Genomic DNA, 26,751 nt, shown 5'->3' with positions numbered 1-26,751 from the left:
CATGTCACCTATTGAGCATGTGTGGGATGCTCTGGATTAACGTGTGACAGTTCCCGCCAATATCCAGCAATTTCACACAGCCATTGAAAAGTGGGAAAACATTCCACAGGCCAGAATCAACTCTATGCAAGGGGCAAATGGTGGTCACGCCCCTACTTCTGATCCATGCCCCTACTTTTTTAAAGGTATCTGTGACCAACAAATGCATATCTGTATTCCGAGTCATGTGAAATCCATAGAGGGATAGGTTGATATTCTGGCACCACCCGGCCAGGTCTCTGACCTCCTCCCTATACGACGAGACAGCCTATAGGGAGGTCAGAGACCTGGCCGGGTGGTGCCAGAATAACAACCTATTCCTCAATGTAACCAAGACTAAGGAGATGATTGTGGACTACAGGAAAAGGAGCACCAGGCACGCCCCCATTCTCATCGACGGGGCTGTAGTGGAGCAGGTTGAGAGCTTCATGTTCCTTGGTGTCCACATCAACAACAAACTAGAATGGTCCAGACACACCAAGACAGTTGTGAAAAGGGCATGACAAAGCCTATTCCCCCTTAGGAAACTAAAAAGATTTGGCATGGGTCCTGAGATCCTCAAAAGATTCTACAGCTGCAACATCGAGAGCATCCTCCTGTCGGTTGCATCGCTGGCTGGAACGGCAATTGCTCGGCCTCCGACCGCAAGGCACTTTAGAGGGTAAAGCTGCCTGCCATCCAGGACCTCTACACCAGGCAGTGCCAGAGGAAGGCCCTAAAAATTGTCAAAGACCCCAGCCAGACTGTTCTCTCTACTACCGCATGGCAAGTGGTACCGGAGTTCCAAGTCTAGGACAAAAAGGCTTCTCAACAGTTTTTACCCCCAAGCCATAAGACTCCTGAACAGGTAACCAAATGGTTACCCAGACTATTTGCATTGTGTGCACCCCCCCTTTAAGCTGCTGCTACTCTCTGTTTATCTTATATGCATAGTCACTTTAACTATACATTCATGTACATACTACCTCAATTGTATATAGCCTTGCTACTCTTATTTTCAAATGTCTTATTACTGTCGTTTTTTTTTTTACTTACCTACACACACCTTTTTTTCACACTATTGGTTAAGCATTTCACTGTAAGGTCTACTACACCCGTTGTATTCGGCGCACGTGACAAATAAACTTTGATTTGATTTAATGCATTTCAATTGACTGCTATGAACTTTAACTCAGTAAATCCTTGAAATTGCTGCATGTTGCATTTATATTTTTGTTCAGTACAGTTAAGTGTTTGTTAATTGTTTCAACTGATATGATTTAATGTTCTATTGTAATGTCAAATATGGAATATTAGTATTTGAAAGGATTTTTCCATCCCAAACCCATAAGAAATTCACAACAGACATTTGCATAGTTGAAGAATTTATTTGTGTGAGGAAACTGGAACCAATGGCTCTAAAAACAATGTTTAAAGAGTCCTGACAATGTTAGAAGAGCAAACATTGGCAAACTTAAGAGGGTAAAACCTAATCATAACTTCTCACTTTGATTACAAAAAAGCTGCAAATAATACAAAAAGAAATCAAGTCTTCACAGTAGGTGAAAAGACTAAATCCAAGAGGTGCAAACATTCCTTTCTTAACCAATCCCTCAAAAGAGACCATTAATAATATTAACATCAATAAAAAAAAATACAAGTTAAAAAGAGTCTCAAATCTCTAGCAGCAGTGAGAGCGGCTGAAGTGAATTTGAGCAACGGGTATGGGAAGGGGGTTGGGCGACCATTTCAGACAGTTTATGCGGAGAGGTCGCTGCTGTTGAAGCGCTCTTGGTCGTAGACCTCTGCGATGACCTTGCGACCCCCGAACCAGCGGTCGTTGAGTGCCTGGATGGCCTTGTTCATCTCCGAGGCCATGGAGAACTCCACAAAGATCTTGACGATGATCTCGGCATCTTCCTCCTCGCCCTGCTTCTCCTGGTAGATGATGACTCGGTTGACGGCACCAAACTTGCCACACTCCTCAGTTACCTCACCCTCCAGGTCGTCATCGATGTCCTCTGGCCCCACCATGTTCCGTAACACCATCACCGTAGACTGGGGACGAGTACGACAACATGTCAATATGTATTCCAATCCAAATCACACTACAGCAAAAAAATATAAAATTTTCAGTGAAAGTACTGCACCTTTTGTGAAATTTATGCCACGAAACAAGGCAAATATCACAGAAGCAAACTGGTAAGGGCCCAAAAAGGTTACCTTTTTTTACCACAGAAACACATTTAAAATCGGTGAGAAGTACAAGAAAACATTTATTTGCGTCCTGTTTCCCTTTTCTATACGTTCTGCACATGTGCTACACAAAAAACTGTTTCTGATATTTACACCTCTACTCAATACAACAGATTGAATTTACCTTCAGTGTTCACTGTATAATAGAATAGGCTTCTGCAGAAAATGGCTGATTTGCTCATATCCAAAAGCCTACATGTGATTGGGCAGGCGGAATGTAGTAAGAAATATAAATGCATACTGTCATTGTGGCAGTAAGTGGAAAAAAACTATATGAAACCATATTTAGCCTACATTACTCCATAGACCAGGGGAGCAACTTTGGTTTTAGAAGTCGGGGGGACATAACACTCCAAACAGCCTACCAGATTGCTCGGAGGTGTCCGCATGGTCCTAAAGCACACCGTTGCCTCGTTTAGTATCACATTCCAATGATAAAACTGAGGGGGGCTAATATGCAATTTCAGAATGTGGGGAACACATGAACCCCCCCCGTCCCCAGTGAAAGTTGCGCCCCTGCCTTAGACCGTATATTACGCTCTCCCTCCCACACACACTGCTCCAAACTTTGAAAAGTTAGGAACAAAAAATATTTCTGATTAAGCTTAAAATTACATTGAGGTGGCCTCCCGGGTGACACAGTGGTCTAGATATAAAGGTGCAAGCATGGCTGTCACTGTTTTTCCTTTATGGCATTTCTCTATGACTACATGACAGCAAAGTCTAGTCAGGATGGTCTGTGCTCTTGGTTGTAACAGGCGAAATGAATAGACACAATTTGTCTACTTCACTTGCACTGCGACCCACTCCAATAATTAAACAAACAGAAAACCTATCAGTCTGCACACCCCAGCTTGTTATCACGGCTAAATTACATTTTAAAACGGATGGAGATGCGCAGAAAGAGCGGACGGAGACAGATGGATATTGGACGAAGCACTCATTCTGATGACTCTGATATTCACTTTGTAGAACCGGTAGGGATGCATTCTGTCCTCAGTCAATTATTTCGATATGAGAAGCATATTCCTCGGATCTACACAATTCACGTGGATGGCCTATAAGCCAGGTAGGTCGTCACTGTAAATAAGAATTTGTTCTTAACTGACTTGCCTAGTTAAATAAAGGTTAAATAAAAATAAATAAAAAGCAACAAGTTTGCATCCCTGAAATATCTTTATCTTCATGTCTGGTCTTACTTCTGATTTCCTCAGCAGTTTCTGCATGACCATGTGTCTGGCGCTGCTGCCTGAGATACTCATGTGTTCTTGGTCGCTCAACATCTCCTGGCCTGTTCCGTCCTGCAGCATCTCCTTCTCCTCCTGCTTCTTCTTCTGCAGTTCTTGCAGAGAGGGGTTGGGCTGGGCTGGGTTGGTGATCACAGGCGGTGAGGCCAGCACAGGGTTGACCAGGCCCACCTGGGGCAGCACTGGCAGGTTTGGACGCACTGGTGTCACACCTTCAGGGACATGAGAGGGACAATTACATGCGTCAGCCATACAAATATGCACAAGAGTACACCAAATATTAGGAACACATTCCTAATATTGGAGTTGCACCCCACTCCCCCCATTTACCCTCAGAACAGCCTCAATTCGTTGGGGCATGGACTTTACAATGGTTTGAAAGCATTCGACAGGGATGCTGGCCCATGTTGACTCCAATGCTTCCCACAGTTGTGTCAAGTTGGCTGGATGTCCTTTGGGTGGTGGACCATTCTTGATACACACAAGAAACTGTTAAGCGTGAAAAGCCCAGCAGCATTGCAGTTCTTGACAAAAACTGGTGCGCCTGGCACCTACTACCAAAGCCATACATACACAATCGATGGCTCAATTGTCTAAAGGCATAAAAATCCTTATTTAACCTGTCTCCTCCCCTTCAGCTACACTGATTTGAAGTGGATTTAACAAGTGACATCAATAAGGGATCATAGCTTTCACCTGGATTGACCTTTGTCAGTCTATGTCATGGAAACAGCAGGAGTTCTTAATATTTTGTATACTCAGTGTTAGGGCTGACCCCTTTTAGTTGACTTGGCGATTGTTTTGTCGATATGCTGTTGGTCAGCCAATAATTGTTTGTCCAGTTAAAATTAAAAATGTAATAATTATGGCACATCTTGATTGACGCCTGTCTCAGTGGACTAATCTATTACGGAGGCCGTTGGGACGACACACCAGTATCACCAGTAGTATATGTACTGTTAATTCCCATCATTTGTAATCTACAATGTTTGTTTGGTTACCGTAATTTCTGTTAATGCATTCAATATATTAATATCTTTTACAGTTCTCATTGTCAGAGTGGACACATTTGCAGAGCGCACAACCTATGCTACACTTGTGAGAAACAAGTTTTGGTGTATTTCATTCCATCTACGAGTTGTCAATTGATTCATTGTGTTTTGTTTTGAGCACTACTGTCAATGTTGATTAAGGACGCGCCCCTGATTATGGAATAGAAGTTGGCCTAGGCTACCTGGCCTGGGCGCAAATGTAGGCTTATAAATGGGCCCATTTGGAGATCTGATAGTTTTTCTGATTGTCTTAATTCACCACCACTACTGAGCCGTGGAGCTTCTCAGTGATATTTTCATCACCTAAAACAAAAAGTAAACTAAGTGTTTTTACATCCATTGAGAATGACAATAGTTCCTCAATGTAGCCCATTTGAAAAATATTTCCAGCTCTCCCCCTTTTGATAACCACTCAGTTTGAAAGGGGGAAAAAAACGTAATTCTCTGATCCGATGGAAACATCATAAAATAGGTCTACCTGATTACTTCTTATCCCTTGCACAAATATCCTACAGCTGTGTCTGTCTGGAGCTCACTGGAAACTGAGTGTCCAAAATATTTTATATAATGTTGCAAGTTTGTTAGTGCAAGCTTCAGGCTGGACCAAGTCGATAATTAACACAATGTTTCAAGTTCATTGCAGACAGGCCATGTGTAGCCAATGTGATCTATTTTTATCATATTTTCTACCTGCAGGCTGCAATGTTTTATTTGTTGGCTCTATGTAGACTGGCAACTATGTAAAAACAATGGCAATAAAAGTAATTTTTAGATTTGAATAGTTTTCATTTAGATATAATCTTTATTAATCACACAAGTGAATCTGAGATCTGACTTTATTATAAAATTAATGAAACTGTTGCATGAAAATCATAACTGGCACGCAGATCGGTAGAAATGGTAAGATAAATTGGCACTCCAAATGGAAAAGCTTACCAACCCCCTAGTTACTGGCAACTTCGGGATCGTAATAGCAGAATCTGCGAAGGCCAGCAGCAGCAGGTGATGGTTTGGGAACAGGTTTATTCCTTCTGGTTAGGCTTGATATCTGGCTCCCTCGAGTCATTTGTGTGTGTTCATTATTTTGTTTAAAACATCAGACAAGCTCAGTAGCCTACATATAGTTCATTTTATTAAAACGCATAGGGTGTGTCTATATATGGGAAAATACATGTTTGAACATTTCGTTGAGTCGTTTGGTCGAAAAAAAACAACTCATGATCGACCAATATTTTTTGGGGTCGGGGACAGCCCTACTCAGTGTACATCTCCATTGATATAGTTTCTATGAGACATAGTATGCATGAATTTCCCTTCATAAGAGTCAAATCTTCTGTTGCAATTCCCTTGTTTCTCTTATCGGTCTCATGTCAACCTATTTGTAGTCAAGATTTTACAACACAATTTAATGACCAGGTTCAGATGGAAAAAAACAGTAACCTGATTAACCAGATAATTCCCTCAACATTGTTACACTGAGTAGATAAAGGACACACTTTAAATCACTCAAACGATCCTCTTATTCTCTAAAACAGGTATTCCCAAACTGGGATACTCCTGCCATCGGGGGAACTCCAAATAAAACTGTGATTCACTTTTTTTCCTTTCACATTTTCAAACAGTCCATTTATATTTTCCAACAGGGGCTATACATTTGGGTGAGGTTTTGTTCTTGCCCAAGTAGCCTCATTTCACTGCCAAAAATAAAATGAAACCATCTAGTGTTCAGCGAAATAACAGCACAATGTCAAATACAGGTAGCCTAGTCAAATAATTAACATCTAATCACATTAACTGTTACTCACTCGCGGGAATTCCACTAACGGTCTGTATGTTGCCAAACGTAGCTGCTGCTCATTCTGTTTGCTCAAAAATGTATAAATAGTTAAAAAAGTAAGGCCCACGTCCATAGAGACACATACCAGCTCTACTGGTAGTATTGCTACTACCAGCAGTACTACACCTGCACCTGTCGACAACAGAAGTTGTTCTTTTTCCACGAGCACATCCAATGCTAGCATCAGTAATTCTACATTTGTTGTTAGCCCAGCTTGCATGGACACTGACAGTTGTGAATCTGATGCCGTCAAAGAGCTACTGCCCCCTTAACCAGGAAAGCACTGAACAGACAGGGACTTGGACCATTGAAGAGGCGCAAATATGATGAGAACTACATTGATTTGGGGTTCACTTATATTGGGAGTAGTGCCATTCCTCAGCCACAGTGTGTTATATGCGCAAAAGTACTAATCTGAACTCCATGAAACATTCACTCTTGCGCAGACATTCAGAAATGAAACATGCCAATTTGAAAAATATGCCACAGGAGTTTTTTTGAGCAAGAATTAAGACAACTTTTGAATAGTAAGACATACCATTAATAAGAAGGGGCTAGATGCGTTTTATAATGGTGAGCTACCGTGTGGCTAGGACAGGCAAGCCCCATACTATCGTGGAGGACTTAATTCTACCTGCTGCCGCGGATATGGCTGGGACAATGCTGGGGGAAAAGGCCCCAAAAAACTATACAGACAATGCCTTCATCAAACAACACTGTTTCACAACACACCAGTGACATGGCAGGAGATGTTTTGAAACCATTACTGCTTCACATACAAGCCAGTGAATTCTATGAGTTACAGCTGGATGTGTCAAAAGACGTGGCGGGCCTGGCACAGCTCCTGGTACATGTCCGTTACGTTTATGGGGGTCAATTAAGGAAGACATCCTCTTCTGCAAACCAATGGAAACCAGGACAACAGGAGAGGATATTTTTAAAGTACGGAACAGCTTTGTGACATCAAATGGACTTTGGTGGTCAAGATGTGTTGGTATCTGTACTGATGGCGCAAAAGCCATGACAGGGAGGCATAGTGGAGAAATAACACGCGTGCAAGCAGTTGCTCCTGACGCCACTTGGGTACACTGCAGCATTGTCCCAGCCATATCCGTGGCAGCAGGAATAATTAAGTCCTCCACGATAGTATGGGGCTTGCCTGTCCGAGCCACACGGTAGCTGACCATATAAAACGCAAACCCTTCTCACCGAGAGGCTCTTGCTGCCAAGGGAATGCCTTACAGCTTGAAAGACGTTTTGGACACTAGTGAAAATGGTTAACTTTTAAAGCAAGGCACCTGAACTCTCGTGTATTTTCTGCACTATGCAATGATATGTGCAGCGACCATGAAACGCTTTAACAACATACCGAAGTGTACTGGTTATCAAGGGGCAAAGTATTGACAAGTTTTTTTTAATTGAGTTCCGAGCTTAAGGTTTTCTCACTGACCATCATTTTCACTTGTCTGACCGATTGTATGATGACGAGTTTCTCACACAACTGGCCTATCTGGTTGATGTTTTTTCTTACCTGAATGATCTGAATCTAGGATTACAGGGACTCTCCTCAACTATATTCAATGTGCGGGACAAAATTGAGGCTATGATTAAGAAGTTAGCACTCTTTTCTGTCTGCATTAACAAGGACAACACACAGGTCTTTCCATCATTGTATGATTTTTTGTGTGCAAATGAAATCAAGCTTACGGACAATGTCAAATGTGATATAACGAAGTACCTGAGTGAATTGGGTGAGTAATTACACTGGTACTTTCCCGAAACAGATGACACAAACAACTGGATTCGTTATCCTTTTCATGCCCTGCCTCCAGTCCACTTACCGATATCTGAACAAGAGAGCCACATCGAAATTGCAATAAGCGGTTCTGTGAAAATTGAATTTAAATCAGAAGCCACTGCCAGATTTCTGGATTGGACTGCGCTCAGAGTATCCTGCCTTGGCAAATCGCGCTGTTAAGACACTGATGCCCTATGTGAGAGTGGATTCTCGGCCCTCACAAGCATGAAAACAAAATACAGGCAGACTGTGTGTGGAAAATGATTTAAGATTGAAACTCTCTCTAATACAACCCAACATTGCAGAGTTATCTACATCCTTTCAAGCACACCCTGCTCATTAACCTTATTCACAATTTTCGATGAAGATATAAAGTTTTATATCTAAGATGGCGAAATAAAAGAGCAAAATTATTGATTATTATAATATTATTATTTGTGCCCTGGTCCTATAAGAGCTCTTTGTTACGAGCCGGGTTGTGACAAAAACTCACACTCATTCCTATGTTTAATAAATGTATTGCATAGTGTGTGTGTGGCAGGCTTACAATGATGGGGGAACAAAACATTTGAGAGTGCGCCGACCCTGGTGCTAGAGGGGTACGCAGCTGGAGGTTGAATGTTTGAAGGGGCATGGGACTATAAAAGGTTTGGGAACCACTGCTCTAAAACATTCAAACAGACCTAAGTGAGTGTGTAAGTCAGTGGACAACACCCTTTGTACTGACACATCTCAATACACACCTGTGATCATTCCGGGGGCCTGGGCAGCCATGACTGCCTGAGGGATGCCCATTTGTCCCATCGAACCCATTTGTCCCATCGAGCCCATTTGTCCCATCGAACCCATTTGGCCCATCTGGTTTGCCCCAGCCATCGCCCCCAAGATGGACGCCCCGGTCACAGCCTCCTTGAGAGAGGGGCGGGACGCATTAGCAGGAAAACACAGTGAGGTGGCACAGTCAGACTTCATACAGCATGTATAGTGTTCTACTCTGCATCTCACCAGACAATATTCTATCAGTAAAAGTTGTTAATATGTTATAATATAAACATCCACTAAACTCCCAAGACTACTATTTATTACTAAACAAAACTATGACTAATGTCAGTGCCACTGCCAGATATAGCAATGGGACTGCATGCTTGAGCAGTGAGACTCCAGGGTGTAATTAGCTTACACGCCCAATTAGTTTACAGGAGGAGCTTTAGCATCTCAGTATTATCCTAGTACATTAAATGACAAAAGCAAGGGCCAGTCACAGGACATACTTTTTAAGAGATCTTTACCTTTCAATACGATTCGAATCTAGATACATGGGCTCCGATACGATATGTTTTAGTTTGAAATGATTCAATACAATTCGGTTTGTTTAGAGAACGAATTGGTTCACTAACGTTCGTTGCATAAACACTAGGGCCGGACAATACCAGTATCGCTATACTCGTTAGTATCCGGGCAAGGAAACAAAACAAAGTGGATTTAACTTCTTGAGGAAACCCCTAGTGTTAGGAGATCAATATGTTGTTGAGCAAAAGCACACAATATTTTACATACAGCAGGTTTTTAAAGGACCAAAGAATTTGGTCTGTTTCGTGTTTACATTTTTGCCATGGAAAAAAATACTGCGATACTGAGTGGCGCAGCGGTCTAAGGCACTGCATCTCAGTGCTAGAGGCGTCGTTAAAGACCCTGGTTCGATTCCACGTTGTATCACAACCGGCCGTGATTGGGAGTCCCATAGGGCAGCGCACAATTGGCCCAGCATCGTCTGGGTTAGGGTTGGCCGGGTTAGGCTGTCATTGGAAATAAGAATTTGTTCTCAACTGACTTGCCTAGTTAAATAAAGGTTAAATAACAATACATTTAAAAATTGCTAACTTCTGTGTGTGTGTTTGTCAGCGTTGCCGGTAATAGCCAGCTTTTGGCCGATAATAAAAAGTCAAAACATTTCATTGGCACTGGGAGAAGAAAAAAAATCGAATTGCAAAATAATGCTTTTTAGCCTATTAATTGATGGAAATACATTTGACTGGTCATGCTTATCAGTGTATAGGTTAGTTTGCATAATTGAGTAGAATTTAATTAGCGAGTGTGTGCAGTATATTCGTTATGTATCTTATTTATCTCGTATACAGCATTCAGAGCCTTTGAGCAGAAAATCTGTCAGGCAGCGTGAGCGTGCCTGCTACAGCATCTCAAACAGCAAATTCATAGTTGACGGAACGCAGGCTTCATCAGCTCGTCACACCACTTTGTAATTAGCTGGAGGCATTATGCATTTTGAAAACATAGTTAATGGTTTGAAACCTGAGCGTTTTACTACATATTATGAGGCATGTCTTACCTTGCTTCAAAGTAGCCTAGCCAAATTCAGATCATTTATTTTATATCAACTTTCTTTAATTGTCCAGTAGCCAAAGGCACAACCTTAGGTCATATAAGAAACCAAAATGAGTTGTTGCATATTAGATCTCCTCTCTTTCTAAATTTCAATAAATAAATGTAGAAAGTTATTCTAACATATTCAAAGTGGACACCAGAATTCAGTAAGAATCACCGCATATCGTTGCATCCTGGAATGGCACGTTCTGTTAATATGAATTACCTTAACCTAAATGTGATTTATGTTATTCTGAGCACCGTGTGTGGACGCCCAAATCAGGTTACGCACTCAAACCATATGGGTCATATTTCTCAAGTGTCCGGTAAATTAAAATGCTTCCGGTCAAATGTACAGCGCAACATTTTCCTAACAGAAACCCTGGTGTGTGTGTGTATAAATGATGTCTATAGTCCTGAAACTCAACTCTGGACCACGAAGCCAGTTCCACTGCTTTCTTTCATTGTTCCCCTCTAAATCAGTGACCGATTTAGGCCTGGAACCAGGGCATAAAATAAACACCCGCCACCTGCGGGTAGCTTTAGGTATTGGCAGGTAACGGGTAGCTTTAGGTATTGCTCAATTTGCAGGGCTGTAGAGTGCGAGCATTACGTTCGCAAATAAAAACAGTCAAAAGTCTGTATGAGCACATGTGCGAGTTGCGATTTATAGCAGAAAAATTCTGCAGTAGTTGTTTTCACATTTTGCTGTTGTTTTGTTTCATAGCTGCTAAATCCTCTGCCTGGCAGGGGAGCTGTGCGCACTGAGTAAAGTGCTGATAGAATTGTTTTTGGAGGTGCTGCCCACAGGCATAACAGTTGGTCTAATTTTCTTAAAAGTCTACAAAGTGAGACTTTGTCCACTTCTTTCTTGGCTATTTACATTTTGTTCACAAGCTCAGTTGTTTTCAACATTAGTTTGAGTCTGTTGCTTCACCTAATAGCAAAGATACCACCAAGTCAGATCCCAAATCTCAGACACATCTGACAAAACTCGAGTGGCCTGTTACCATGGTAACCCCCCGCCCTTAAAGAGGCAGCTGAACACGGTCTCATTTGGATTTTGGTTCGAAAAAAATTTCACTGCAAACCGGCGATTCGTAATGTTTGAATAGATGCATGCTATGTTGTTTGAATAGATGCATGCTATGTTTGGATCGTTTGGGGTCTGCGGACCGATGCACTTGTATCTTAATTAAACATCAGAATCAGGGACCGATGCAAATTGGTGAATCGTTACATCCCTAATACTTTTGCAACTAGGTTGAGCTCACATCACAACACAAGCAGATATGGCACAGCACATTTTGTTGTGCAAACACACAGCAGTAGAATACATTAGAATGCCCTGCAAGGGTTATGCATTATAAATTCATCAAATATTATATCAAATTCTAGAACTGCAGGATACATCAAAATAAACACGGTGTACAAAACATTAAGAGCACCTTCCTACATTGAGTTGGACCACCCCATTTTGCCCTCAGAAAATCCTAAATTCTTCAGGGCATGGACTCTACAAGGTGTCGAAAGCGTTTCACATGGATGCTGGCCCATGTTGACTACATTGTTTCCCACAGTTGTGTCAAGTTGGCTGGACCATTCTTGATTCCCGCAGGAAACTGTTGAGCAAGAAAAACCCAGCAGATTTGCAGCTCTTGACACAAACCGGTGCGCTTGGCACCTACTATATTTTGATGAAATACATTTTTTAAATATATAACTATCATGCCCGTTCAAAGGCACTTAAATATTTTGTCCATTCACCCACTGAATGGCACATACACAATCCATGTCTCAATTGTCTCTAGGCTTAAAAAGCCTTCTTTAACCTGTCTCGCCAGCAATAAGAGATCATAGCTTTCACCTGGATTCACCTGGTCAGTCCATGTCATGGAAAGAGTATTCTTAATATTTTGTACACTGAGTATGTTACTTAAAGCACACAGAAAATCAGAAAAGTAAGGTTTATACACAAATTACATGTATCTTTATTGTATTAAAACTTTACTGAGTACATTATTAATTATGGTTACACCTAGCTACCTACAGTACCAGTCAAAAGATTAGACACACCTACTCATTCAAGGGTTTTTCTTTATTTTTTACTATTTTCTATATTGTAGAATACTAGTGAAGACATCAAATCAATGCAATCACACACATGGAATCATGTAGTAACCAAAAAAAGTGTTAAACAAATCTAAATATATTTTATATTTGAGATTCTTCAAAGTTGCCACCCTTTGCCTTGATGACAGCTTTGCACACACTTGGCATTTTCTCAATCAGCTTCTTGAGGTAGTCACCTGGAATGCATTTCAATTAACAGGTGAGCCTTGTTAAAAGTTAATTGGTGGAATTTCTTTCCTTATTAATGCGTTTGAGCCAATCAGTTGTGTTGTGACAAGGTTGGGGTGGAAAACAGAATATATCCCTATTTGGTAAAAAACCAAGTCCATATTATGGCAAGAACAGCTCAAATAAGAAAAGAGAAACGACAGTCCATCATTACTTTAGGACATGAAGGTCAGTCAATCTGGAAAACTTCAAAAAGTGCAGTCGCAAAACCATCAAGCGCTATGATGAAATTGGCTTAGACTGGTGGAAATCTGTGAGTCGAGATTTGAGACCTCCATGTCTGTGAGACGCAGAGTAGGTGAACGGATGATCTCCACTTGTGGTTTTCATTGTGAAGCATGGAGGAGGTGGTGAGATGGTGTGGGGGTGCTTTGCTGGTGACAGTGTAGATGATTTCTTTAGAATTCAAGGCACACTTAACCAGCATGGCTACCACAGCATTCTGCAGCGATACGCCATCCCATCTGGTTTGCACTTAGTGGAACTGTCATTTGTTTTTCAACAGGACAATGACCAAACACACCAACAAGTGTTCAGAATATGTGAGAACTCCTTCAAGACTGTTGGAAAAGCATTTCAAGTGAAGCTGGTTAAGAGAATGCCAAGAGTGTGCAAAGCTGTCATCAAGGCAAAGGGTGGCTACTTTGAAAAATATAAAATATTTTTTGGTTACTACATGATTCCATATGCTTTATGTCATAGTTTTGATGTCTTCACTATTATTCTACAATGTAGAAAATAGTAAAAATAAAGAAAAACCCTTGAATGAGTAGGTTTGTCCAAACTTTTGACTGGTACTGTGCATCAGAAGTATATTTACCTGGAAGGCCAATAGATCCCTTTGGAAGGGAATCATACTTGCCTGGGCCGTTATCTTAGCGGTGGCTGCTGCAGCAGCCACGGCTGCAGCGGGGGGCAGGCCACCAGGCTGGGTGGGGGTCAACATGGGCATGGGAGGGGTCACAGCCTTGCCCACCCGCAGGTACTGGCCCCCCAGGTCAAACAGGTTCATGGAGGACACTGCGTCCAGGGACGACTGGGGCTTGTCATACTCTGCCAGGGAGAGAGGGGGGAGAGGAGTTAGGAGGAGGACAAATACACAGCAACAGCACATCCCGAGGGCCGCCACCCGCCAGGGGCCTCTCTGCTCACCGACGAAGCCAAAGCTCTTGTGTCTTCCTGTGGTGGGGTCCCTGGCTAACGTGCAGGACTTGATCCTCCCGAAGGCCTCAAAGACGCTCTTGATGTCCTCGTCTGAGAGGTCGGGGTGGACGGAGGCAACGTAGATCCGGTTGTAGGCGCGTGCCTCCTCTGCCAGCTGGTCGATGATGGGTTGCGCCTGACCAATGTTACCTGGCCGCCCCACCTACAGCACAGATACCAGCACAGGGCCAATGAGTGGGGTGTCACAGCCACTGACCAAGCAACGCAACACCCCGAGCTCCAAAACCACTTAACACCTTCAACTCAGGACAACGCAATTACACTGCTTTTCAAACTGTAACACCAGTGTTACACGAGTGTATACTCACTTATGTTATACTAGGGAATCTGGGCTGACAGTGAAGCATGTGAAGAGCAGAATTAACAACCTCTGCATAATCAAAACGGTTGCTTTGTGAGAAGTTGCTCAAGTTAGCCATTGTTATGCAAATGCCAGCTGAAAAGTACCAGTGGCCTGGCTGTAGGCCCGCGGGAGCCATGGCCCGGTAAGACATGGGTGCCAGCCCACATAGACGTAAACAGAAAAGTCTGAGCCTTTGGGGTCAATCCTGTATGGAAATGCTCTATTAGAGATCTAAAGGAGCCGCTTTCTCTTTGTAATTGCCGCCTAATGTATTCTTAGCCAAGTTCACACTAGCCGTGCTAAACTGCATCTGTCCACCAGGGCTAAGGTAATAAGAGTGATATGAAATGTGACAACCTGCACTAGTCTAGAGACAATGTCTTCTATCGACACACTATTTTCTTTAACTCTCACTCTTTCTAGACCATAACATACCAACAACTTATTCACTTCAAAATCATCAACTGAAACGTACAATAGAAATCATGAAACTAAAAGAAAAGTATAGCCTATCTGAAATTCATGAAGATAATTATACTGTAAAAGCTGCTACTATGACTTGTTCACTCACTCAGGCATGTTTGACCAACACTAAAAGAAAGGCCTGTTCAGATTGCCTTAAGCCGGAGCTGCAGCTGAGGATCAACTAGTGGAAATAGCTATAAATTAACAAGACCCGTGGCTGGCACTACACTGTCAGGGACTGACATGTCTCAGAGGTATCTCCTCTAACAACTGTCATCTATAGGTTAGTGTCTGAAGCGTCTCTTTGAGCGGCTATGTAGTATATGATCTGTGCTCCAGGTGGGGCGGCCAAGCAACACCAACCAGGCGCAGCCCATCATCAGCACATCTCGGACACAGAGCAACGCATCATCACACGTTGCCCGGGTATCCTAGAGGAACTGGTCACTAAAACAATGTGGTGATGACATCATGGAAGCAGACGACAGAGCATACGTTCACAAAAACACACACCCGCGCACACACAAACATGTGCGCACACACATGCAACCACACACACACCTTTAAATGAATGGACACACATACAAGCAAAGAAAGAAAATGAAATGAGTGGCTTTAAATACACAGAATTAGAGATACTACCAATTAGTGATTCACCCAGAAATAGTTCAGTTACACACAAGGAGATAAATGAGAAAAGGGGATGTCCGAACTGTCTCCATGCATCTTCGATAGAAAATATTAAAAAGTTGATAGCAGGAGCACCGCTCGTTCCAGGGGTATAGAGGGGGGGGGGGGTTCTGAGTGGTCCATTTCCACAGCGCAGGACAGGCTGCCTCTCCAGGCCACTCACCTTGATGTTCCTGCCCCCGAGCATGACCGAGTTCATCTGCTCCAGAGCCAGCTGTGCAGCCTCCGGGATCTCATACTCCACAAAGGCAAAGCCCTGCACGCACAGACAATAGACCCATGAGACAGTTACAAACACGAGCATGCCAAATTCTCCAGTTGTGAATCAAAAGTTTCATTCATATGATTAATGCAGTTCTAATTCTAACCCTATTGCAATTCTGTGTGGCGATGTAGTTTGAGCATGCTCTATAAACTGACCTTGTGCTTCATTGTAACTGAGTCCCATGACATGTCAATGCTCTTGATGGGGCCGAAGGGGGCAAAGGCCTGTCTGATGGTGTCCTCCCCGAGCTCATAGTATATGGAGCCCACATACACCCGGCACATGATGGCTAGAGCACGCTGCCGCTGAGCCGCCACCTGGTAACCACGGAGAAAAACACACCATGATGCTTAAGGGGCCAAAGAAAGAAAGAAAGAACACACAAAATCAAATCTAGATGTGTTTGGATAAACTGTATTTTTGTTATTTTATTTTTTACATTGAGGTCTCATTATGTAAATCACTGGGAATATTTAAAATTCTCTATTGTATTTGCTTTTCCCAACAATAGACATACAGGCCAATGTCAGGGATGGATGCAATCTGGGCATATGCAAAATAAAGAGTCCTGAAAAATGGATTTGTGACTATTGCTATCTCTACTGAACAAAAATATAAAACGCAACATGCAACCATTTCAACCATTTTACCGAGTTACAATTCATATAAGGATATCAGTCAATTTGAATGAATTCATTAGGCCCTAATCTAGGGATTTCACATGACTGGGCAGGGGCACAGCCTTGGGTGGGCATGGAATGGCATAGGTCCACCCACTTGGAAGCCAGGCCCAACCACCAGGGAGCCAGGCCCACCCAATCAGAGTGAGTTTTTCCAGAAATACTCCTGTTTTATCAGCTGGCCAGGTGGCTGGTCTCAGACAATCCAATCCCACAGGTGAAAAAGCCGGATGTGGGGGTCCTGGGCTGGCGTGGTTACACGTGGTCTGCGGTTGTGAGGCAGGTTGGACGTACTACCAAATTCTCTAAAACGACATTGGAGGCAGCTTCTGGTAGAGAAATTATCATTAAATTGTCTGGCAACAGCTCTGGTGGACATTCCTGCAGTAAGCATGCCGATTGCAAGCTCCCTCAAAACTTGAGACATCTGTGGCATTGTGTTGTGTGACAAAACTTCCCATTTTAGAGTGACCTTTTATTGTGTCCAGCACAAGGTGCACCTGTGTAATGATCATGCTTTTTAAATAAGCTTCTTGATATGCCACACCTGTCAGGTGGATCGATTATTTTAGCAAAGAAGAAATGCTCACTAAAATGGAAATAAACAACATTTGAAAGAAATAAGCTTTTTCTGCATTTCTAGGATATTTTATTTTAGCTCATGAAAGATGGGACCAACACTTTACATGTTGCGTTTATATTTTTGTTCAGATAAACAATTTTGTAAATGCAGATACAGCTACATAACTTTAAAAAATCTGTATCATTACTGTATTTATATGCGTGAAAGCAAAAGTGGTGATGGACATGCATGCCCCTCACTAACATTTAGCCCTTGAAACTGACCTGTAGTCCAGGGGTGTATATGAGATGACATTTCAACACGGACAACAAACTAAATCAACACCTACAGTGCCATGAAAAAGTATTTGCCCCCTTTCTGATTTTCTTTCTTTTTGCATATTTTTGATACTGAACTGTTATCAGATGTTCAACCAAAACCTAATATTAGATAAAGGGAACCTGAGTCTACAAATACTTAACTTTGTTTATGAAATATGTAATTGTTGTGTTATTTGTTCACTCAGGAACCCTTTATCTAATATTAGGATTTGGTTGAAGATCTGATAACATTCAGTATCAAAAATATGCAAAAGTTGAGAAAATTAGAAAGGGGGCAAATACTTTTTCACAACACTGTATATCAGTTGAAAAGCATCCATACAAAGATAAAAAGCCTGAGGAAAGCATTTCACACTTACGTCTCTAAGGGGAGGGAGGGATGGGTAACCACTGAAAGCAGTTTACTGGTTCCTTTTACTCAAGCATAGCTGCGTTATCACCCACAGGCGAACTAGGCGAACTAGTAACAGCCTAATCTATTGCATAAGAGAAAAGTGATTTCCTATTTTACAACATCAAATTTGAGATTGCCAAAAAGGTATTCCGGTTTGAGGTCTCTCATTTAAGTTATTGAAAGAGACTGCTAACCCTCTTTAGCCCCACACCAAAGCTGGCTTTCTCAGTGTCAATCAATGCAAAGTAACATCATATTTATAAAGAAGACATGAACTTCCCTGCATTGATATTTAAAACCACATTTGCATAACGATTTCAGGCTATAGAGCAAAAAGCCACAATAAATGTTCTGCTAACAATCCCCTAATAAAAGGTTTGTATTGTGCTCAAATATACTACATTGCCAAAAGTATGTGGACACCTGCTTGTCAAACATCTCATTCCAAAATCATGGGCATTAATATGGAGTTGGTCCCCCCCTTTGTTGCTATAACAGCCTCCACTCTTCTGGGAAGACTTTCCACTAAACGTTAGAATATTGCTGCAGGGACTTGCTTAACTCAACCACAAGAACATTGGTGAGGTCGGGCACTGATGTTGGGCGATTAGGCCAGGCTCGCGTTCCAATTCGTCCCAAAGGTGTTTGATGCGGTTGAGGTCAGGGCTCTGTGCAGGCCAGTCAAGTTCTTCCACACCGATCTCGACAAACCATTTCTGTATGGACCTCAAACTCGAAAGGGCCTTCCCCAAAATGTTGCCACAAAGTTGGAAGCACAGAATCATGTAGAATGTCAATGTACACTGTAGCGTTAATATTTCCATTCACTGGATTTAAGGGGACTAGCCCGAACCATGAGAAACAGCCCCAGAACATTATTCCTCCACCAAACTTTACAGTTGGCACTATGCATTCGGGCAGATAATGTTCCACTGGCATCCGCCAAACCCAAATTTGTCCATAGGACTGCCAGATGGTGAAACACGAACGGCTCCAGAGTCCAATGACGGCGAGCTTTACACCACTCCAGACGAAGCTTGGCATTGCGCATGGTGATCTTAGGCTTGTGTGCGGCTGCTCGACCATGGAAACCCATTTCAATGTCACTCCCGACAAACAGTTCTTGTGCGGACATTGCTTCCAGATGCAGTTTGGAACTCGGTAGTGAGTGTTGCAACTGAGGACAGACATTTTTACTCGCTTAAGCACTCAGCGGTCCCGTTTTCTGAGCTTGTGTGGCCTACCACTTTGCGGCTGAGCTGTTGTTGCTCCTAGACGTTTCCACTTCACAATAACAGCACTTACAGTTCACCGGGGAAACTCTAGCAGGGCAGAAATTTGTCAAATTGACTTGTTGTAAAGGTGGCATCCTATGACGGTGCCACATTGAAAGTCACTGAGCTCTTCAGTATTGGCCATTCTACTGCCAATGTTTGTATATGGCTGTGAGCTCGGTTTTATACACCTGTCAGCTACGGGTGTGGCTGAAATAGCCAAACCCACTCATTTGAAGGGGTCCCCTCATACTTTTCACCATGCAGTGTGTATGAATTCAAAACAAATCCCAAATTTCCATTATGAATCTCTTTCAGTTTAAAAAACATTGACTAACAGCTGTTGCCACTAGTGGAAGTACTTCAGGGCATTTCTTCTGAAATGGTGCAGTGGGCAGGGCATTAAAGGTGTAATATGCAGAACTCTACCTGCCATTTCCAGGTTGCAAAAATTCAAAAAGTTTGCCTAAATTTCAGCTTGTGAGACAAAACAAGCAATGTAAAGAGTAGTCGTTGTACCATTAAAACGCTGTGAAATATACACTGCTCAAAAAAATAAAGGGAACACTTAAACAACACAATGTAACTCCAAGTCAATCACACTTCTGTGAAATCAAACTGTCCACTTAGGAAGCAACACTGATTGACAATACATTTCACATGCTGTTGTGCAAATGGAATAGACAACAGGTGGAAATTATAGGCAATTAGCAAGGTGTTGACCACAGACCACAACTCAGTTCCTATGCTTCCTGGCTGATGTTTTGGTCACTTTTGAATGCTGGAAGTGCTTTCACTCTAGTGGTAGCATGAGACGGAGTCTACAACCCACACAAGTGGCTCAGGTAGTGCAGCTCATCCAGGATGGCACATCAATGCGAGCTGTGGCAAGAAGGTTTGCTGTGTCTGTCAGCGTAGTGTCCAGAGCATGGAGGCGCTACCAGGAGACAGGCCAGTACATCAGGAGACGTGGAGGAGGCCGGAGGAGGGCAACAACCCAGCAGCAGGACCGCTATCTCCGCCTTTGTGCAAGGAGGAGCAGAAGGAGCACTGCCAGAGCCCTGCAAAATGACCTCCAGCAGGCCACAAATGTGCATGTGTCTGCTCAAACGGTCAGAAACAGACTCCGTGAGGGTGGTATGAGGGCACGACGTCCACAGCCCAACACCGTACAGGACGTTTTTCATTTGCCAGAAAACACCAAGATTGGCAAATTCACCACTGGCACCCTGTGCTCTTCACAGATGAAAGCAGGTTCACACTGAGCACATGTGACAGACGTGACAGTCTGGAGACGCCGTGGATAACGGCTGCCGGCAACATCCTCCAGCATGACCGGTTTGGCGGTGGGTCAGTCATGGTGTGGGGTGGCATTTCTTTGGGGGGGCCGCACAGCCCTCCATGTGCTCGCCAGAGGTAGCCTGACTACCATTAGGTACCGAGATGAGATCCTCAGACCCCTTGTGAGACCATATGCTGGTGCGGTTGGCCCTGGGTTCCTCCTAATGCAAGACAATGCTAGACCTCATGTGGCTGGAGTGTGTCAGCAATTCCTGCAAGAGGAAGGCATTGATGCTATGAACTGGCCCGCCCGTTCCACAGACCTGAATCCAACTGAGCACATCTGGGACATCATGTCTCGCTCTATCCACCAACGCCATGTTGCACCACAGACTGTCCAGGAGTTGGCGGATGCTTTAGTCCAGGTCTGGGAGGAGATCCCTCAGGAGACCATCCGCCACCTCATCAGGAGCATGCCCAGGCGTTGTAGAGAGGTCATACAGGCACGTGGAGGCCACACACACTACTGAGCCTCATTTTGACTTGTTTTAAGGACATTACATCAAAGTTGGATCAGCCTGTAGTGTGGTTTTCCACTTTCATTTTGAGTGTGACTCCAAATCCAGACCGCCATGGGTTGATACATTTGATTTCCATTGATCATTTTTGTGTGATTTTGTTGTCAGCACATTCAACTATGTAAAGAAAATGTATTTAATAAGAATATTTTATTCATTCAGATCTAGGATGTGTTATTTTAGTGTTCCCTTTATTTTTTTGAGCAGTGTATTTTCAATAACCAAAAATATTATATTTTCAGTTGTTTGAAGCTGGTGTACAAAACCGAAAGTAAAAGATGCTAAAACTAAACTTAAGAATGGGAAGCATAGAAATAGTGCACATAGAACAGATCTACCGCTTCTTAGACTTGCTTTCAATGAGAATGACAGATGTATAACTCACACACACACACACACATATATATACACACATATATAAAGTTACATTTTGCAGATTTAACCAGACTGAATTAAGCAGACTCAGCACATCGTATAAGAACTTGTTCCTCATAATTATAATATTTATAAACATGTCTTCTTTTGAAATATTAGTTATTTGGTCAGCTGCAATGGCTAGGATGGAGCCCAGAGTGGCCGATCAAAAAAGGGTAACAGTCCTTTGTATCATGAAAGCGCACAGAGAAAAAAGTGTAATAGTCTATTGACCGATTGTAAAGGTGAGAGAGGATCTCCAAAGCCCATTGTCACTGCTGCCATCTGAAAGACAGTAAAGATGAAAAAGATACTGAAAAGTAGGTTAGATATATATTTAAGCTTTGCTTTTTCAAATGTTGTTCCTTTGCTATACATCAGCTTTTAGTGACATTACACACTCCCCATAAAAATCTTTCAGGACTGTTTGACTTTCCCTCTGCCACCCACTTCAAATCTTCCCCAAAACCATTTCACAACATCACCCCACAATCAAAACCCCTATGTGAAAACAAGTGCAAAGCATTCAACATGTTTAACAAAGTCTTCATGCTGATCTTCTCTAGCTGAAAAAAAAAGAGGCAGAAACAAGAGGACAAATATACCCACCCTATCATCGTAAGCAGACAAACATACTTTATAAGCTGTGCTATGTTTTGTGCTACTAAACAATAAAGTAATGTTTCATACCTACAAAGCTCCCAGGGCAGATAGTCATATCGAATTACTATGTAACAATCTTGCTAATGGTCCAAGTTACTCTTAGATATGAGCATTTAATTGAGTGGTTGGCGTTAAAGAGATAAGAACATATGGTCAACGACACGTAGAGTTAAGTTGCAGTTGTAAGAGTATAGAATTCTGCACGTCTCACCTGTAAGTTGGTAAGCTGTTGTTGCTGATGAGCAATGGTCTGCTTCACTAAGGCACTCTTAATGCTCTGCTCCATCGCATACTTCTTTGCCTGAAGAAAAGTCATTCAGCATGAAAGAAAAGGAAACGCGAGAGAATAATGCAACCGCAGGCAAACTGACTAATGGAAAGACATTGCATATACACCTGTATTTAGTCATGTACATGTAATAAGTAGGCTCACCCTTTGGAGTGCCTCCTGCTGCTCTGGGGTGAGAGGCGGCAGGCCAAGCTTCGCGCCTGTGCCCTGTCCATTCTCCATCATCAGAGCTGTCCCTCCCTGAAGAACCACAGCAGTGAAAAACATTAATATGCATATGAGCATCCTCAGGAGACATGAACACTTATTAATTGGAGAAATGAATGACACTTGCTGAGCACTGCAAATTTGGTAGGCTACATCTCTCTCCTACTATGATCATAATAAGGATCATTTATGTACAGATTGGGAATCATCACAGTGCATATTTCGTACTGGGGGGGGGTCAGATAATCTCAATATCAAAGACCAGTCATCAGTGATTGGGACGCTCAAGACAAGCGTGCATAGAGAAGAGCTCCTTACCTACAACCTGCTAAACGCTGGGACCTCAGAGGCAGGATAACCCAGGGGGAAGAGTGAATGGGAAGCCTTAACAATTCAAAAAAGTCTGAGAGAGAGAAAATGCCTTCAGACTAACATGATAGCAGCTGCAAGGCGGTAAGCTTGGAATCGTTTATTTGCACCAAGTATGAACTAAGCTAGCTAATTTTATACAAACTTAGCTAACTTGCAAACTAGATCGCTATGTAGCTAGTTAGTTACTAGTAGGGGTGTAACGGTACACGTATTCGTACTGAACCTTTCAGGTAACTCGGTTCGACCCGCACTGTGAACCCAAATAAAGACTTAAAAATGTATATATTTACAAAATGTAAAAAAAATATGCCTTGAGTAAATCTGAGCTAAAAAACAACATTGCAGGCTATATAATCACAATTCAAATCTTAATTGCTGCATTTCAAACTGCCCTTTTGTGAGGCGCAGCTGGGAACTAGTTCTGTACGATGGTGTGTGCGGGGTTGATAAACCAGAATTGGAGGATCCTCCATCATTGTTTAAATCTCAATTTTGGTTAAATGTTGGCTTCCCAGTAGATTCAAACACTGATGGAAGGAGAGTTGGATAAAACTTTAACCGTATGTCGCCACACTCAATGAGAATAGCCTATGCAGCTGTTGACACATTTAGGCTGATATCATCCCCGTATACCGGTACAAGAAAGAAATGCAAAGAAACACCACAACATCCCCTCCCCTCTGCATCCATGCAGACCTTCATGCAACCCAAGCACACCTCCCAAATAAATTGCACGAGCGATAAGTAAGCTATGTTTATTGTTTTTAGTTTATAGCCGCGGACATGCGCCCATTCTCCATGGTTGAGAATAGGGGGTTTCAGCACCATGTTAATAAACAATGATTCGGTTCAGAAAATGTGACTTTTGAATTTATCGGACATTTGAGAAATTTACCAGAACCCATATGCATTGGGTAAGTAACCTGATTAGGGAGTCCACCCACGGTGCTTAGAATAACAGAAATCACATTTAGATTATGGTAATTCATATTAACAGAACATGCAAGTCGAAGATGCGGTCCTTCTTACATAATTATCCGCATGTACTTTTTCTCAGCCAACAAGACGAGTAAGTAAACGAACAGCAAAATCACTAGCCTATGTCAATCTACTATCCCCCATAGTAGAGAAGTTTCCTTACTTATCTACAGCTTGTTGAGAAAGAAATAGCCTATTCCAAACCGACTGGGACAGCTGAGGGACACTAGATCCCAAACTCATACAACTAGCAGGCCTAGGCTACATAAAGCAAAACTTTAAACGCAATGAGTCTGATGCAACAAATCAGAATATTTAGCCTAAAATGTTGATAAACTATTATTTCTTCACATTATAAGCGCAGCAATATGCAGTAGGCTACGTGTGAATGTTTGTTCCACAATGCAATTAGCGGGAAAACACTTGTCAAAAGCGCACCACACATGCGAGCAGTTTCATGTGACAGATGAAAATATCTGTTAGAAATTTAGAAAGAGAGATCTAATATGCAACAACTAGCATGGGATGCTAATATGACGCCCTGGACAATGACAATGAAAGAAAGTTGATATAAAACAATTGCCTCCACGGATATGGTCTGAATTTGGCTAGGCTACTTTGAAGCAAGGTAAGACTTTGCTGTTTGAGATGCTGTAGCAGGCACTCTCACACTGTCTGACAGATTTTCTGCTCAAAGGCTCTGTATGCTGTACACGAGATAAATAAGATACATAACGAATATACTGTACACACACGCCCATTATGATTTTCAACCCATCACAAGACGCACAGCCAGGAAGGCTCTGTGACGGTGTCACTCGCGCCGTTACACACAGAGCTAGATATGTACAGTAGCCTAGGCATCTCTTTCGTGCCACATCTCCACCAGAGTGGAATAGGCTATTAGAAAATGTTTGGCTCCGCTAAATATATTTTGCCAATATCATAATGCCCCTCGTCCCTCGTCGTAGCACGCCAGCCAAATGCGCAGCGGTCCATTACATGGCCGCTTGGGGGCGATAACATCATCTATGTATGGAAAAGCACCGAAAATTATTTCAGACCTCTCCTTTGCACTTCACCAATTTTCAGTCACCCTTTTGGCTGATGGTGTTATGGACCTTTTTTGTTGTTGGAACAAGTGGCTTAAGCTTTCGGACAAGTAAAAAAAAATCTGTCTTGTCCCAAGAACAAATGGCTAAAAAAGTTAATATCAAGCCCTGCCGCATACTAAACATTGATAGCCCCTTTCCCATCACATTACCCCAGAGTGGGAGATGTACCTTGCTACAGATACCCCTTTACCCATCAACCCAGAGTGGTAGATGTACCTTGCTACAGACACAAGCCGTTTATGCGTCACGCATCTGGCACTGGTGCGTTCTCGAAGATGGAAGTGAGAATTTACCACATACAATTGGGAAAAAATGGACCTCCAACTAATTCCTATTGGGAAACGTGTCTATCATCCTGAGCACCCACCTCCCACATGGTGACCTCTGTCACCTACTAACGAAATGGCCTCCAACAGCATTTTCTGTAATTAAATGCAACGCAACATTATTTATAAAAAACAATTTATTAATGTGGTTTTTGAACTCTATAAATTGGTTACAATCATGAAAGTTGTACTTTTAGTTTATGGTGGCAAATTGACCATTTTCCAATGGACAATTCTCGATTTCAAATCACATGAATGCATCCAACTGGTAACGTTAAATTCCCACCTCCCACAGTTACAAACGCAGCATCAGAGTGGAAACCTGAGGCCCACATAACAACCCTGTCACAACAGACAATGGCAGGAACATTGTGGATGGCATTTAATTTTCCCGCTGTACCGAAACGTGATAACAAAAACGCAATAGTACGTACCCAACCGTGGGTTTGGTGAATCGTTACACCCCTAGTTACTAGAAAATGCGACGCGTAAGCAAGTAATACGCTTGCTTGTTAGCTAAATTGCTACACTTGAGTGGGTGGAGCTCAATCGTAAGTAACGTTAGGATAGTTGAGGCGAGCTAACGTAACTACCTAACTTGGTCGTTGCATCTTCTTTAACATAGCTACCTAGCATATCACTATTTTAAATCATGCATTGTAATTCCAACAAGGCAGTCTAACATACTAACATCTTTACCAGTGAGCTAGCAATTGCTTTATTTTATTTTTTTTTAGCTAGAAAGCATTAGTCTAGAGCCAATTGTCGCAGTAGTTAGCTAACTTAGCTTGCTAGTAGTTGATAAAGGCCGCATGCCTACATTCAGGTTTTGTGAATTAAACGTGGTTCACGGGAATAAACCAATAATTCCTACAATATATGTAGGTTCACAACTATGAGAAACAGGACGGGGACAACAATAACTGAGTTCATATTTAACTTATTTAGCAAGTTATTTACCGCAATCTCCGTCACCGCCATGAAGCACACCTACTTGAATAGGCCCTCCACCAGTTTGCGAGTACCGCGAGACTTGCAGGACAAACACTAAACCCGAGACCGGCGAAAGAACGTCGCGAGAGCTTGATTTCAGGTCTGTTCAGGCACAGTTCAGGGTTGCAAGGTTTGATTTGGTCGTTATTTTGCCCATTTGACTAAAGTAGACATGTGCTTCAAAGTACAATGTAGTGCTGATGTAGCCATACAATTGGTTTACATTCATAGATGTGTTTGTCATAGTCAGCAAAGGTTAAAGGGGCAATCTGCATATTCAAACAATAAGTCGCTACACCGCCCGTTTTGGTAAATGTGGGCCAAGCTGGGGCCAGTTACATTAATG

General features: G+C 42.5%; 1 protein-coding gene across 8 annotated transcripts; it reads right to left on the bottom strand.

The window, feature by feature from the left end:
• Positions 1-1,386: 1,386 nt before the first annotated feature.
• LOC110535654 (poly(U)-binding-splicing factor PUF60) lies at positions 1,387-26,487 on the bottom strand. 8 transcript variants are annotated; one of them, XM_021620783.3, is made up of 12 exons: positions 26,373-26,465; positions 22,940-23,024; positions 22,559-22,654; positions 22,337-22,426; positions 21,697-21,747; positions 16,094-16,255; positions 15,837-15,929; positions 14,104-14,317; positions 13,772-14,004; positions 8,952-9,117; positions 3,474-3,733; positions 1,387-2,076 (listed from the first exon to the last, which is right to left on the bottom strand). In XM_021620783.3, exons 3-12 carry the CDS (start codon positions 22,637-22,639, stop codon positions 1,777-1,779), a joined length of 1,650 nt encoding a protein of 549 aa, XP_021476458.1. In that variant the 5' UTR covers positions 22,640-22,654; positions 22,940-23,024; positions 26,373-26,465; the 3' UTR covers positions 1,387-1,776. The 8 variants fall into 8 exon arrangements, with proteins under 8 accessions (XP_021476458.1, XP_090046131.1, XP_021476457.1 ...); XM_090190005.1 differs by having other exon boundaries at positions 13,814-14,004; XM_021620782.3 differs by lacking the exon at positions 22,940-23,024 and having other exon boundaries at positions 26,373-26,487.
• Between the last annotated feature and the right edge of the window lie 264 nt (positions 26,488-26,751).

The sequence above is a fragment of the Oncorhynchus mykiss genome, chromosome 11 (genome assembly GCF_057628025.1).
Source record: "Oncorhynchus mykiss isolate SJ-2025 chromosome 11, ASM5762802v1, whole genome shotgun sequence".
Lineage (NCBI taxonomy): Eukaryota > Metazoa > Chordata > Actinopteri > Salmoniformes > Salmonidae > Oncorhynchus > Oncorhynchus mykiss.
The sequence above is the reverse complement of the archived record's forward strand: the minus strand, read 5'-3'. Positions and strand labels throughout refer to the sequence as shown.

Bases quoted from the DNA above. Each gene is read 5' to 3' on its own strand.
- LOC110535654 (XM_021620782.3), bottom strand. From the start codon at position 26,393: ATGGCGGTGACGGAGATTGCG. The intron at 21,748-22,336 runs GTGAGACGTGCA...ACTGTCTTTCAG, and splicing joins AACAGCTTACCAACTTACAG to ATGGCAGCAGTGACAATGGG. The intron at 14,318-15,836 runs GTGAGTGGCCTG...TCTGTGCTGTAG, and splicing joins TCGGGGGCAGGAACATCAAG to GTGGGGCGGCCAGGTAACAT.